The sequence below is a fragment of the Ciona intestinalis genome, chromosome 13 (genome assembly GCF_000224145.3).
Source record: "Ciona intestinalis chromosome 13, KH, whole genome shotgun sequence".
In the NCBI taxonomy this organism is placed as follows: domain Eukaryota; kingdom Metazoa; phylum Chordata; class Ascidiacea; order Phlebobranchia; family Cionidae; genus Ciona; species Ciona intestinalis.
This window is the reverse complement of record NC_020178.2, coordinates 1,069,988-1,086,680: the sequence shown is the minus strand read 5'-3', so window position 1 is coordinate 1,086,680 and position 16,693 is coordinate 1,069,988. Positions and strand designations below refer to the sequence as shown.

General features: G+C 36.6%; 3 protein-coding genes across 3 annotated transcripts; 1 reads left to right on the top strand and 2 right to left on the bottom strand.

The window, feature by feature from the left end:
• Nucleotides 1–1,750: 1,750 nt before the first annotated feature.
• Nucleotides 1,751–5,051, bottom strand: LOC100179637 (protein SGT1 homolog). The gene is made up of 6 exons (XM_002129924.5): nt 4,801–5,051; nt 4,630–4,726; nt 3,991–4,183; nt 3,381–3,463; nt 2,934–3,062; nt 1,751–1,910 (listed from the first exon to the last, which is right to left on the bottom strand). The coding sequence occupies exons 1-6, from the start codon at nt 4,878–4,880 to the stop codon at nt 1,803–1,805; spliced, it is 690 nt and encodes a 229-aa protein (XP_002129960.1). The 5' UTR covers nt 4,881–5,051; the 3' UTR covers nt 1,751–1,802.
• A 111-nt stretch (nt 5,052–5,162) lies between these two features.
• Nucleotides 5,163–7,906, top strand: LOC100181963. The gene is made up of 5 exons (XM_002129897.4): nt 5,163–5,622; nt 5,690–5,752; nt 6,030–6,165; nt 6,501–6,653; nt 7,050–7,906. The coding sequence occupies exons 1-5, from the start codon at nt 5,592–5,594 to the stop codon at nt 7,246–7,248; spliced, it is 582 nt and encodes a 193-aa protein (XP_002129933.1). The 5' UTR covers nt 5,163–5,591; the 3' UTR covers nt 7,249–7,906.
• On the bottom strand, nt 7,520–14,101 carry not3 (Not3 protein). The gene is given in 4 exon segments (NM_001032430.1): nt 7,520–8,633; nt 8,968–9,193; nt 11,900–12,021; nt 13,915–14,101. Coding segments are annotated over 4 exon segments (1,026 nt in total). The 5' UTR covers nt 14,010–14,101; the 3' UTR covers nt 7,520–8,050.
• Between the last annotated feature and the right edge of the window lie 2,592 nt (nt 14,102–16,693).

Genomic DNA, 16,693 nt, shown 5'->3' with positions numbered 1-16,693 from the left:
TAACAACGGTCTATGAGAGTCGGTCTAAGAATGTGGTTTTATAATTCTTTAAATATTCTTTGTTTTCTACCAAATGCGGTAAGAAAATATGATGAAGAGGTGTCCCATCCTTCCCAACACTACTATATAACGTTATACACGCATTGGACTTTGTATATATTCAATCGTTAAAAGCGACAGATGTCTTTAATCTTTAACAGTTCTTCAGTTCCAATTTGTCATAAAACTTCCTTTTATCGAATAACTTTTTTACTTTTCTACTTCTATTTTCCGTCTTTTCGGTTTAGTGTTTTACTCTGACCATCGTTACGTGACCCAAAATACAAAATAATCCAACTTTTTATAAACTTTGTTGAGTAACGAAATTTTACCGTACACTACACTATAAACTAAAACATTCTTTTCAAGATCTCTAGTATAGAAAACGCTACCGTCACCGTGCTACGTAGCCTACAAGTCAACTATAAAAGAGCGACGCGTACCATTTTGTATATTGCTGCCTCAATTTAAAACAAGCATTGAAGCAGCCGTTTCTGACAGAGGAATCAATTTTAATAAAGATTGTTCTTCGGCTGCCAGCAGGAACCTGGCTCTAATATAGACCATAAATCACGCACGAAAATTCACTTCTGTTAGGGCTATGGGGGCGTTTTTATAGCCAAGAAAAAGTCTCGAAAAATTGATTATCTGTCAAAATGCAAGGTGGAAAACTAATACTATGCAAAGCGGAAACGTTGGTTACGTCACATGTCGTAATTCTGACGAGAAATTAAATCCGAAATAGGAAATATTCCATACGTTCGAAGAATATTGATTAGTTCGTACGTATTTAACCTAAGTTTAACTAGAATGCGTAAAGGCTAATAGGAGAGGAAAGATGGGACACCGTTTTATTATATTTTCTCGTCCCACTTGGTAAAAAAACCAAAGAACAAGTATCGTTTATGTTTTTATTCGTTTCTCTTCGCCATTTTAATTAATCTGATTTTCGATACTATTTGAAAAGATAAGTTAAGTTCTTCCCTTTTGTGTCACAACGGCTATCGATGCAACTTTTTGTACAAATACCTCATGCTGACAGCCAAGCAGGTTTTACAGCTCAACGCATATATATCCAAACAAATAGATTGAAAACCTCATGGTCGCGGTCTTTTTTCCATTTGCACTTCTGACAAATAACCCATTATATTCACGTTTCTCTTTTATCTTGACCTAAGCTTTAGCTTCATATACGCACGCTTTGCAGCTGCCCCAGTGTTCAGTTAAACGTACATCTGGTATATAGGCTCGCTCTCTATGCTACTGTATAACCACATATACAGTAGGGTGGGGGGAATGGGACGCCGTTAGCACATAATATAGTAGGGTGGGGAAGATGGGACACCTTTTCAATATATTTTCTTTTCCAATTTGGTAGTATAGTATGTTGGAGTAAGATGGTATATTCAGTAAACACAGAAAATACGCGTCTACGTCCACCCAAAAGAATGCAGGTTCAAGGCTCGGCGGTGCTACTAATGTGTCTCATTGGACAAGACACTTAACGACCCTTTCTCTAACGCAGTTGTCACGAGTGGGTTGTTACAACGACTGTTAATTGTTACCCCGCCAATGATAAGTTACATGTGTGGTAACTGGGCGCAATGTGTATGAAACAAAACAGCCATGTTATAACGACTACCATTGCCCCCCACCCGAAGATAAACAAATCACACCAATTTATTCATAATAAACTAACAGAACCAGTAAATGTATTTCAATCATCTTGTATTTTACGCAAACTGCAAACACAACAACATATATTATTGCTCATATTTTTTAAACTCCATCCCATCTGGTGGTTTAACTTCAACCTGGCCTTGCTGGATCTCATTCCAATTTGTGCTAAGTACTGTTCCACCTGACTCCATCTGTAACATAATTAAATGAATGAATGTAACTTGTTTATTTTTGGGCAATGACAGTCGTTATAACATGGTTGTTCTATAACTTTTATTTCATATTTTTCGTGCCTGTTTATGAGTTACCATGTATGTAACTTTGTGGGTGAATCAGAGTGTAACTTATTTATCCTTGCATGGTGTGGCAACGATAGTCGTTATAACATAGGTGTTCTAATAATAAAACATGGACCACCCTATCCCAATACTATAATTCAGTATTGTTATAATAGATATTGGGTTTCCTAGCAGTTTTTTATTGGAGACCTGATTAGTTATAACACCTGGTAAGGGTTTGATTAGAGCAATTAGACCTATAACTGAACTGTGGGCATGAGGTGTATGAATGCACCATGTATGTCTGGTGTATAAGAAGACACCCATGTTATAACTTGATAGTGAGCATGAGGTGTATGAATACATCATGTGTGTCTGGTGTATAAGAAGACACCCATGTTATAACTCGATAGTGAGCATGAGGTGTATGAATACACTATGTGTGTCTGATGTATAAGATGACACCCATGTTATAACTGAACAGTGAGCATGAGGTGTATGAATACACCATGTGTGTCTGCCGTCTGGTGTATAGGAAGACACCCATGTTATAACTTGACAGTGAGCATGAGGTGTATGAATACAATACACCATGTATGTCTGGTGTATAAGAAGACACCCATGTTATAACTTGACAGTGAGCATGAGGTATATGAATACACCATGTGTGTCTGGTGTATAAGAAGACACCCATGTTATAACTCGACAGTGAGCATGAGGTATATGAATACACCATGTGTGTCTGATGTATAAGAAGACACCCATGTTATAACTCAACAGTGAGCATAAGGTGTATGAATACATCATGTGTGTCTAGTGTATAAGAAGACACCCATGTTATAACTTGACAGTGAGCATGGGGTGTATAAATACAATAATACACCCTGTGTGAGACAAATCTTGTGTCTACTCACACACATAGTAATTATAACTTACAAATGACTTGTTCATTGCCTTCCTTGTCTCATCATTCCCATCTTTATATATTTGTTGAAAGAGTTGATTCAATGCAGCTTCTCCTTCAGGTTTCTCATTTTTCTCTTCCTCTTTGATGTCACAAACAAGCTGAATTGGAGTGGAGAAAAAGTGAGAGAAATAATTGATGAGATTTAAGAGAATACGTTTCACATTCACGGGTGTGTAAGTTTGTAACATAAAGGGCCACTGGATTGGAGGAATGTTTGTTAAGTGCCTTGCCCAAAGACACATACGCCCACAATGGTAACAGCATTGAGCTTTGAACTCGTAATCTCTGGGCCAGGGCGCACTAACCGGTAACCACTGTACCATAACACAAATTGACCATTTAAGTCACTTGTATTAATTTATGCCTATGCTAGCTTGTATATGCCTTGAACTGTATTGGCCATAAAAGTTGTTTACCTTGTCCCAATCTCTTGTATAATGCGCAGATGATGGATATTTATTCACTGGTACATCTGGTGTAGGACTTGCCGCTGCTATAACTATAAAGTAAAAGTATATGAGCTATTTTATATTAGATTGGCACATTCGTTTCTATGCCAAATTCAAAAAAGTAGAACCAAAGTATTTTGCATTCACCACATTAATCAATGAGGTTCCCTATGTTTGACAACTATGAGTGTAACTGTATTTTAACAATGTCACCCCAGCTTTACCCTGCTGTTAGGTGTCTGTACAAACAAGCAGAGCCAAAGTATATTGCATTCACCACATTAATCAATGAGGTTCCCAATGTTTAACAACTATGAGTGTAACTGTATTTTAACAATGTCACCCCAGCTTTACCCTGCTGTTAGGTGTCTGTACAAACAAGCAGAGCCAAAGTATATTGCATTCACCACATTAATCAATTAGGTTCCCAATGTTTAACAACTATGAGTGTGACTGCATTTTAACAATATCACCCCAGATTTTGCATTCAAAATTAAAACAACCTTATGCATATAAACAACACAAAATAGCAACACATAAACATAAGTAAACATAAGTATCACAAATCTCAAGTCACCTGCTGGCTTTATAGTATCTGTGTCACCTTCTATTCCAGCCCAGCGTAAAAGTTCACTCTTAGTCATTTTACATTCAATTTTCGTTGCATAATGCTTGGTCTGGCATTTGTGTGCGACCACAGGATGCGAAAGGTTTAAACTTAGATGATATTGTTTTGGTTGTTCCGGGGTTGGCTCAATGGTGACATCTAGCTGTTGTGAAAATAACAAATAAAAATTTGATAGCACAACAGCCTGCAAAGAGAACTTATTTAGTTTAGTTGCTGGATTTTGAATAAATAAATCTTATTCATTATATAACGGAGTTCCGTTTCATACACCTCGTGCCAGCCTACGAGTTAGAGTTACCACGTATGTAACTTGTTTATCTTCGCACGGTGGGGCAATGACAATCGTTATAACATGGGTGATCTGTTTCATACACCTCGTGCCCACGTACGAGTCACGACATATATAACTTGATCGATGAAGATGATTATTTTTGGATTTTTTGGGGATGTATGATTGACAATTTAATGAATTTAAAAGGAACCCAAAAGATTTCAAGATGCCAAATCCAATTTAATATCATATTCCCTAAATTTACTAAAACACTATGTATACTCATTATAAGTAAAATTTAACACAAGTGACCATACATGGTTCTCACTATATTCAACATTAACGTTTTCTTTCTTGGTTTTCTTCACGAGAACACTGACGACCACTTGGCTGTCAGTTTGATACCAGTCATACCTGGATAAATGTATGGCGTATTATATAGTAAGAGAAATACAAAATTATGTCAGAAATGTCATAATTATTTATACCTTGGCACTTCCGCTTTCATTACTGTTGGTTGGGCAGTCGTGACGTCAGGAGATTGAGTGACGTCACCGTTTGACGTCATTTTCCAACAAAAGTCAGTCAAATGGATTATATTAACGTATGTACTGAGTTGAACTCAAAATTTATTAAAAATACACACTTGAAATCTTATAACTGGTGCAAATTTATAACCTGCAAGCAACTTTTAGATCTAAAAACGTGTTGAAATTGGGAAAATTTAAAATTCGCACGTTGAACTACGAAGAATGTACTAGAATTTTGCTGGATGTAAACAATCAAAGTTCGTCTAAAAGAGATAAGATCGAGGCTGTGGAATTTAATAAATCGGAATATTTAATGCAGAAAGGGTTAGTTTAATGTCTTGTGGCTATTTTTACCCAAAATAAGGTGCAATTTGTTAAAAAATAAAAGTTACTTACATTAAAAACAATAAACAAGCTTTTATACGTAAAAGCGCGGGAAAATGCCGTCCGCCATTGTGACGTCACAATACCGCGCCAACGTTTGAATTCCAGAAGTAAAAAGTTGATGTTAGCGAACTTTCTAATAAGTTTAGGATGTTTTGTAATCCAATTTAATCAAATAGTGTTTTAGTTCTGTATTGGCAACTTAATCGCTCCCCAAATACGTACAGTGACCAAATTCGATCAAAATGTTTATTACGTAACAGGTACAATTATAAGTTAGAAAAAAGTTTTGGAAAATCAGTTCGTTTTGAAATTTCAGAAAAAAATGGTCTTTTTTTGCATTTGCATACCTATATTTATTGAAAATGAAGGCCCATAGAGCTCACGCGAAGACAGGTATGTGTTTAAACTACCAACCTGTATTTTATTCGTATTTAAACAATTAATAATGTTGTAATTTCAGAAATTTTCAAGCTGGTGTTTTTTGGTGTGTTTCTGGTGGCCCTGTGTCCTATAGCAGAAACAGGTACCACTTTTACGTTACTTTACTTTGTTTTATATAATTTGCTATGTTATCCATGCCTGTAGTATATATACCGCAATACCGGCAGCATATATAAAGTAATGTAATGGCCCAACTCTAGTTAAAAAAACGTGCTTCACTGTAGGACCAAGCACTTCACTCATATGTAGAACAGTATGTTTATATATACTTAAAAGTACGTATTTATCTTTTATAAAAGCTACGTTCAACATACATTACTTACAAAAAATGACATTTTCCCTGTTTTTCTATTCTCCAGTAAGTCTAGATGTAATGTTTCCTGGACCTCCTACCAAAATAAGCAAGAGAATCTGCCAAAACGGGATGATTTCTGCCGGAAACTTTAACGGCGATAAGAACATGGATTTGCTTTGTTCCTACGACGACGGTTGGGTGTAAGCGGTTCTTACTGGTTTAGACTGGTTTAATAATGACGCCCATAGTGGCTAAGGACTGTAGTGCAGTTATTTTAAACTAGAGTTTATACCTGTTAAAGACTCGTCGCTGCTACCATTGTGGGCCTATGTACCCTTGGTCATTAATGGGTTGTCCAAACTGTCAGCCATACATAAAACCCAAAAATATATGGTACTGGTAGGCAGGCACGATGTGTATAAAACAGAACACCTGTGTTATAACAAATGTCATTGCCCCGCCATGCGAGGATAAATAAGTAGCATTCATTGTCGCAGACATTCCGCCCCAATCTAAAACCATTGTAATATTTTAGACGCATTTACTTGGCTGCGAACAACCGCTTTAACCGTGTGTATTGGGAAGGCCATACACCTAGATGCGCATTCCAATCAGGCAGCCATCGATACCTTGCTGACTTCGATAACGATGGTTATGATGATCTTTTCTGCTATGATCCTGTGTCTGGGTAAGCTATAGGCATAAGTGTATAAGTGACCAGAAAGTAGGATGACTATATGCATAGAAAAGCGACTGGATAGAACTTGATAAAACTATACAAAGGTCTTCTTTTTATTGTTTAATAGGCTGGTGTAAGATAGTTATGTTTTCAAGCTCTTTTATCATCCAATTAGGAGTAGTAAACAAAGAATATTTACAGAACTATATAACTGTTTCCTCACGACTCTAAAATATCTTTGACTTTTAAATGAGTCGTGATGATACGGTAATAAAATTCTGTAAACATTTACTGTTTACTACCAAATGAGGCGATAAAAGTGGGTGAAAACACGAGCCATCTTCCCCTACTGAAACATGTCCCATCTCACCCCGACTTGCTATATACAAATACCCGCATACTTAGTAAAACGAACGTGGTCTTATTCGACGGTGAGGCATACCCGGATGAGATATCTTGGACTGGGGATATACCAGAATGCAAGGGTGAGGATAAGATGACTTATGTATTTGATGCTAATGGGGACGGCAAAGCTGACTTAGGATGTGGTACAAAATCAAAGAATGGGCTTGAGAAGCTATATCTAAACGAGTTCCAATTCTAAACGTTGGTCATGTCTTTGTACAGGTTTAAACCTGTTTAAACTGGTTCTTAATATGTTTGTTATGATTCGTTATGAAGTTGTCGTTGGGCCAAAACAAGGTTCTAAAATATAAAAATTCTTTTTTTACTTGACTTTAACGAAAAGCGGGCTGTGACGAGTTAAGGTCGCTTTATACCGGTTTAAACCGGTTCAGTCGCTTCTGAAAAACGTGGAATTTTGTTTCAAATTACAGGTATAACTTTTGTAACTTTGGAATTTAGAAGAAAAATAATTTGTTTTTACGATTTTACTATAAAACGACACGCAGCAATGTGTATCTTGCGAGAACGGACATAATTTATCTAATGTTAGCAAGATAGCACATAATAAGAAGAAGACATCAAGACGAAATTGCACCACTTTATAACGATCAAAAACATGAAGCTTTAAAACAGATGGAGTCAAGAGGTATAACTTAGTATATCGACTAAAAGTTCAATAATGCTCCCAGTATAGTACTGTGGTTTAAGATGGACACCATTAGCATACAATGTTCCATCGTGTTTTAAACAATTAACAGCGCTATATCATACTCGTGAGGCTACGGTTTTATAAATCTGTAAATACTTTTTGTAAGCTACCAAATGGGGCACAAAATATTCGAATAAGTATCATCGTATCCCAACCTACTATATGCCCAATACTGCACCCAACACATTGCTTTTCTTTGCAGTAAAAAGCTCCAATGCTCTCTATCGCTTCGCGCAGTAGGCCTTTAGCGAAAAGGCCACCCCGACAGCTTAAAAAATCATCACTTTACGCGTCATAACACACACGTACATAAAGATTCATTAGAAAACCCAGTATACATAGTTTCCCATTCATTACTCATAGTTTTCATGACTCTTTCGTTCACAGTACCGAAGTGCTTGGCTAGCTTAGGCATACGGTACACCAAGTCGTCAGAAAAATTCATTCTCCGCCTTAAAATCCCAGTAATCCACACATCGTCTAAGCGCAGCATTGGAGCAGTTCTGGACTCGTTCCATAACCTCGTAGCTACGGGAACTGAAGTTACGTATAGCCCGCCATGGCAGTAGGGTGGATACAGCACCGGTCTGTACTCATCATATGAAACATACCATTTTAACCCACGTACCCGCATAGGCTGCTCTGCGTCTCCTTTCACAAACATACACATCAGAGGGACTCTTTCTCGATAGTCGTACAAGTTGCTTGCATTTCTGACTGCTTCCCATTTCGTGAGGTTCAGAATAGCGGTAACGTTTTCTACAAGTACTTCTAAGTTTACTAGAAAGTCATCGTCAGCAGATGCGTATAAGAAGTCCTTGTCCAAGTTAAAAGTCGCCCACTCCATACCAGATAACACCTTGTGTGGCATATTGCTGTAATAAAATGTGGATGCTTGATTACTTATTTATATTAGCGCGCCTAGGTCGTCATGGGTTGACACTGTTACCATTGTGGCCGTATGGGCAAGACATTAACAGCAACTAATACACCAGACGAACATGCCTATTCGTACATCTCATGCTCACTGTCAAGTTATAACACGGATGTCTTCTTGCACACCAGATACACATGGTGTATTTATATACACCTCATGCTCATCGTCAAGTTATAACATGGGTATACATTGTGGCTTTATATATATTTAACTATGGTAGTATATATATAATAAACCTTCACCTAAACTACAATAAAAGCCATAACACTTACTCGTAATCGTCTGGTCCATCAAACTGTAAGATATCACCATATCTGTCTTGTTCTTCATCCAGCAACGCTGTTGTGGCCGGGTCATACGTCTTTCCCATCAAATACACTGTCTCAAATCGCCCCCCGTTTAAATAGTTTATGGATGGCCAGGTGCGTCGCATGAGCTCTCTTCGTTTAAAATTGTCAGCTTTAGATTTGATAAAAGTCACCAAGGTCCAATTGCTTTCTGTAATGCAAGGATTTTGAATTGGTTTTAGTTTACGGTTGTTTAGTTTGTCTGTTATATATATATCTAATTCCCAATAATTATAGTTGTAACATGGGTGTCTTCTTATACACCATGTGTCTGTTGTATAAGAAGAAACCCATGTTATAACTCAACAGTGAACATGAGGTGTATGAATACACTATGTGTGTCTGGTGTATAAGAAAACACCCATGTTATAACTCAACAGTGAACATGAGGTGTATGAATATACCATGTGTGTCTGGTGTATAAGAAAACACCCATGTTATAACTTGACAGTGAACATGAGGTGTATGAATATACCATGTGTGTCTGGTGTATAAGAAAACACCCATGTTATAACTTGACAGTGAGCATAAGGTGTATGAATATACCATGTGTGTCTGGTGTATAAGAAGACACCCATGTTATAACTCGACAGTGAGCATGAGGTGTATGAATACACCTCATGCTCAGCACTACCGAGTAGCCGTGCTTGTTATACGCCAGACGATATATTCCTACTTGTGCGAAATATTGAATATATTTCATCACTTTTCCATAACGCATGCATTAGAGCGACATGTAATAAGCTCTCTAACAAGCTTGTTGACGTTTTAAGAACATTATATTGGATACGCAACACAGGGTTCTTCAATTAGAACCAAATGCATCGATTTTAACCCTAATCTAATCGCACTACGTCTCACTATTGATTTTGTAAGAGAACGCAGTGCATTTGCCGATCGTTATTTTGTACAGAATTATAAACCGTATCCCCATAACTCAAAAATATCTTTGTTGATTGTTAAAGCACGATTAGGAAATATATGATATTATGTTCTAACAATATTCATTTATCCCACAGTACAAAACGTATGTTTAGTAGGTTACGTATTTACCTTGGACCAGAATACGCATACTTTGGTATTAAATTCAAAGCGTCGCGGTATTTGTGAGAAATTCCTAAAACTGAAACAAAAGCGCGGCCAAACAACAAACAGTACTGTCTTAATTGTTTGTTCTCATTGTTACGAATACAAGGGCACTTCACTATCCCGTTCTTACGCCACAATAGGCATTGTTACGTGTCCCACTTTGAATCGAGTATGCCTCTTTAAACTTTTAATGGCAATAAGCTATAACTGGTACCGAACAACTATGGTATACGAGTCATTTACGTCTAAAACAACCCCACTTTGCAGATGGGCTATTAAATAACATTGGATACCTGCTTTATAAAGTACTGTGGGGTAAGATGGAACGCCGTTAGCACATAATATCCCATATTTTCTAATCGTGTTTTTAACAACTAATAGCGCTCATTTAGGATCGTCAGGATGCGGCTATAAAATTATATAAAAATGGTTTCCTAACGGGACGATAAAAGAGAATAAAAACATGGACTTTATATTCCCAAACATTTTTTCAATCACGAGTTCACAGAACAAAAGCGAATTTGAATATATCCGTCGAATTTACGAACTGCAATTGTATGTAAAAATACGCGTCCGTAATCTGATAACTCTTTAAAATATAATACCAATTACAATTCAAATCTGTAAACCGTTGCGATTCTATTCTGTATGGAGTCATATTTCAATTTTCGGAAAAGAATAAAAAGTTGTATAACCTTACTGTTTCTCACACTATACTTTTACATGCGACCTGTCTTTTAACTTAGAGGTTACAGGTTTAAAGCTGTGAAACAGAACACCCGTGTTATAACGACAGTATTTAATTGCCCCGCCACGCGAAGATAAATTGGTTACATTCATTCATTCATTTAACTAAGTCAGCAAAACTGACTATCATTTACAAAGTTAGATATACGTGGTAACTCATAAGCGGACATGAGGTGTATGAAACAGAACACCCGTGTTATAACGACAGTATTTAATTGCCCCGCCACGCGAAGATAAATTGGTTACATCCATTCATTCATTTAACTAAGTCAGCAAAACTGACTATCATTTACAAAGTTAGATATACGTGGTAACTCATAAGCGGACATGAGGTGTATGAAACAGAACACCCGTGTTATAACGACAGTATTTAATTGCCCCGCCACGTGAAGATAAATTGGTTACATCCATTCATTCATTTAACTAAGTCAGCAAAACTGACTATCATTCACAAAGTTAGATATACGTGGTAACTCATAAGCGGACATGAGGTGTATGAAACAGAACACCCGTGTTATAACGACAGTATTTAATTGCCCCGCCACGTGAAGATAAATTGGTTACATCCATTCATTCATTTAACTAAGTCAGCAAAACTGACTATCATTCACAAAGTTAGATATACGTGGTAACTCATAAGCGGACATGAGGTGTATGAAACAGAACACCCGTGTTATAACGACAGTATTTAATTGCCCCGCCACGCGAAGATAAATTGGTTACATCCATTCATTTATTTAACTAAGTCAGCAAAACTGACTATCATTCACAAAGTTAGATATACGTGGTAACTCATAAGCGGACATGAGGTGTATGAAACAAAACATCTATGTTATACCGACAGTCGCAATCGCTGCCCGCCATGCAAGGATAAATAAGTTTCATGAATTAAAAGCCAGCAAAACTGACTATCATTCACAAAGTTACATACGTGATAACTCGTAAGCGGGCATGAGGTGTATGAAACAAAACATCCGTGTTATAACATAAGTTTCATGTATTACCCAAGTTGTTGCGTTACCTTTTTGCTTGCCACAGGCATTGTTAAAACAGATGCCCTGTAGTAACCTCCACGGCTCCTTTATATATGTGTTTCTTGGCCTCATTTCAACGTAATCCAGCATTAGGTAGTCGCGCGTGTATCTGAAATAACAGAAAGAGGGGAAATTATGACTGGTTTGAAAATCCAAGAGTTTAATACGAATACCGTTAGCACATAATATCCCATATTTCCTAATTTCCTATTTTAACAGTTAACAACGCCATTGTAAAGTCGTTGAGGATACGGTTTTATAATTCTGTAAAAAATCTTGGTTTACTATACCAAATAGGAAAATAAAAGTGAATATTTACCCCACCCTATACTATTTATACAGTAGGGTGGGGAAAGATGAGACACCTTTAACACAAAATAACCAAATATCCTGATCGTGTTTTAAACAGTTAACACCGGTCTATAGGAGTCGCGAGGATACGGTTTAATAATTCTTTAAATGTTTTTTTACTACTAAATGGGACAAGTAAATACAGTCAAAAAGTGTCCCATCTTCCCCACCCTACTATGAGCTAATGTTTTGACATACTCAGTGAGCTTAAGTAACTTCAAACACAAAACATAACAAAGCTACCGCATTTTTAAGTTTCAATGTAACTCATTATTGTCGCGAATTGATAATTAGGTTAATTGAACCCGTTTGCGCTAAACCGTGATGTTTGAATTTGATCTTTTGTTTTATTTTAGCGCTAACAGCAAACAGTTAGCTGGAACCAATCTGCCCTGGTTTCAATTCATCTTGGCGTGAATTAGGTTATTTATTTAAAGTAAGCGTCACGCTAACTTCGTAAGTGTGCCGCCGCGCAAATGTTACTTCTTATTATTGTTGTTTCTCATACAGTTCCGTGGGGTAAGATGGGATACTGTTAAACCCTGAATCCCATATTTCCGGATCGAGTTTTTAACATTTATTATCGCGATTTTAGAGTCAAAAAATATTTGTTAATATCAAATAGAACGATAAAGGAGAATTAAAGTATGCGTCTTATCCCAACATACATTTTTAAAGTTATATCAAAGTAATGCTTTAGCGAAAAATTTGAAACAGTGTTGCCAAACCAATTAAATTCAGCTTATGTTGTGTTCAGAAACGCGTTAATGTGCAGCACTGTCTAGCAGAATTGACTTTTAAAGGCGGCTTGAGTTCAAATGGGTTTAACTGTTTTTCATCAAACGCAATTACCATACAACCCCCTGGGGTTAGAACGGGCGACAATATGTACTGTGACGTCACACAGCAGAGTGAATTGATTTAAATTGAAAAAGACTTGCCAATTGATTTTAACGTATATAATATACAATTGGTGTTTCTTGTTTGCTACAGACGTTAATGGTAAACGACTAACTTTTGTGATTTAAATACAAATGCAAATGCAGTTGGACCTACATCCCAGATCCCATGGCGTGCCTCGCCGCAGGACCCTTATAAAATAGACTCGAATATACTTTATAGTATAGTATAGCACTCTGGGGTAAGATAGGACACTTTTAACATGTAATATCTAAACATCCTGACCGTGTTTTAAACAGTTAAGAACCTTTTATGGGAGTTGTGAGAATGCGGTTTTATAATTCTTGGAATGTTCTTTGCTTACTACCAAATGGGACGAGAAAATATAAATAAAAAGTGTCCCATCTTCCCCCACTCTACTATATATAAATATAAACTACTTGTAAAGTAATAAATAAAAGCGTGGCCGCCAAACCCACAATACAATATAAGTTAACTCATACTGAGCTGTATTTTATTACAACAAATTAATCTGTAATTGGAAGAAATGTGTTCGTATAGATTTAAATTCATATCAGTATATGTAGTACCGAACACCGTGTTATAACGACTGTCGTTTTCCAACCACACGAGGATAAATAAGTTACATTCATTCTTTTATTCAATTCCCTATAATGCATATGCAATACATCCATATATAATTAAATACAGCCTATTCATTACACACGTCTATATTTCAATGCATAATTACCTGCTTCGGTGTGCTGGCAATAGAATAGCGATCATCATGTACGAAATCGATCCAGAAAATACGATTGACGTCATAAATAAGAACCTGGTTCCCATGACGACAGATGACGTAATGATCTCGTTGAGTAGGACACTTTCGTTAAATAATTTAGCTCAGTTTCACTTTAATCTTCGCTAGATACAATGCGCCTTAACCGCTGTAAAAGATAACATTTAAGTCCGAATATGGCGCCTTGGAACTGTGGGGTGCGAAAAGCAAAGCACCTTTAAACAAATTTATCAAACTGACATTGACCTGTAAACGAACGTTGCTTTAGTAGTATCAGCCTTTTTTCTACTAGCGTTCCATTTTTTACATACAGAGACCTTTTACCACTAAAAACTACACTATACAGTGCGCCAAAACTATGCTTTCATATATTTTTTTTGTTATTTTTTGACAGTAAACCTAAATAAATTTCATAATTTGTACAGAATACCTTCATGGGTTATAAGCAATACGCATACCAAATAGGACCAGGTTAATAACTGCTAGCGCGTTGATGCGCGCAGTAAAACTATCTTTCTTGACAAATCGAACGCCTTTAACCGCATTGTGGCACTTTATATCTGTCTCTCTATAAGACAACCAAATCTCAGCAGTAAACAAATGAGCTTGTGGAATTTGGTTGTCTTGCGGGGACAACCAAATTCCACAAGCTTATATTTGTTTACTACTGAGAAAATACTTCAACAGCGCACGAAAAAGAGCGGAATGAAAACAAAACAGTCGTTCGTCTCTGTCACTGTTTATACTGAATCGGGAATGATGTAACTCGTGAGCAGTCACGAGGTGCATGAAACAGAACACCAGAGTTTTAACGACTGTTGTTGGCCTGCCACGCGAGGATGAATAAGCCACATGTAGCAGAAAAAATTAAAAAGCGAGGACCATCTTAACCCAACCTGCATTACCTAATAGCCACTCCTGTGTTTACCACTATAAACTACCAGTAGAATTTAAAAGGCGAGACTCGATACGTCAGATATAAGTTAACATCTGTACAACAGCCGTGCTGGTTAGGCTTACTTAACCGCAGGATATAGACAGCGTATAATTTATCTTTTAAAATCGCAATCTTCCGTTATGTGATACATTTAGAATATGTAAGTTAAACCCGTTTACCCCTTCCTCGCAGTAATGCATGTATGCTGCGTATTGGGGAGAGGCATTTTAAATGCTCATAGTTTTAATTGTTTTATTCTGTATGGGCGAGGTTTTACGGCGAGGCCTTAAACTTAGGACAGATTTGGTCATTGCGCGTATACAGTATGATTGTCACGGTTATTTGAACTACAAATAAAACAGATACTCGCTGTCTATTACCCATGAACAGCATTATGAAACTTTATTTCATTAAATTCATGACCATACTGTAGATTCCTTTTGCATATTATACTGACGTTGCCATTTTGGGCGAAATACATCTCCTATAAAAATTGTTGGCTTGATTTTAATCCGTTCTTATTTCATAGCACTTGACCCTGACATTATTATTAAAAAATCCTCAAAAAATTATTCTTTCTATACGAACTTCGTAGCGCTTACTAATACATAGAATTTCCAATGAAACACTTTTCCATTCGTACTTACTAAACATTTACACAAAACCTGGTGCATACAAACCGCAACAACAAGTCGACTTCTACACTTTACTACTCACTGAGTTGGGTTCATTACGTCACACGTCGCCCAAGGCCATTTATACGGCTACTTTGATGACGTCATTAAAAATTCGACTACTTATAGAAGAAATTACTATCGTTGTACTTACGTGTTATACTTAAAGCTTTGAATTGCGATCTGAATGTGCGTGTTTTGGCAAATGGCCCAAAATTGGGAGTAGTCTACAGCTAAATTACTGTTATACGTTTAATACAAACATTACGGCCTATATGTATAACGCAATTGTGTTTATTTTCAAAACGTTTCGGGGTAAAACAAAACCATCTTTAAAGACAACTTGGTCATATATGGACTAAAATAGTGGAAATTTAAGCTATATATTCAAATTAGCACTAAATACTGCGTTACTGAATAAATCAAAACTGTACTTTATTCTGTTTAAAACTGCCTACTTATTAAAACTTTGAACTTTGTTAGAAGTTGTGAAATCAACTGCTCGCGAACAAAATATACAAAACCATAGACTTTCTTACGTTACCCTATTAAACAAAACGCAAACTCCCGTCTCCCTTTTTTAGTCCACAAGAAAATCTTACTCTGCACAAACAAAACAAAAAAGGCGCCGCCTCACAAATAAAAAAAAAACATTTTAACCACATCAGAAAAAAAAGGAAAAAGAAACTGCTTCCAGCCGCTAACTAAAGGTGTAAGGGTGTTCTGCACTTCAAATAAAGACAATAGCTCGCTTTAAGATCATAAAAAAATGGATAAAGTTTACAAAACCTTCTTTTTAATTACTGGGTAAAGACTTTTATCTAATCTCCACATGCAGTACTGTCAGTTTCAATGCGAATATCTGTAAATGAAGTAAATCCCTCTTGCACGCCTCAATACCTTTAAGCATATACTGATTACATTTCTTGCACGCGCAGGAATCGCTAATCTAATATCTCTAACGTTATTGCCGATTGAGCGCCGCTATTCCAAAGCAGATCAATAAAGGTATACCTGACCACAAAAGGGCTTTGCTGTTATATTGTATTGTTCTCTTCCATATAGGGTCCTTATTACCACTCATATTATAATTTAAATAATTCAGTCAATATATATTAAG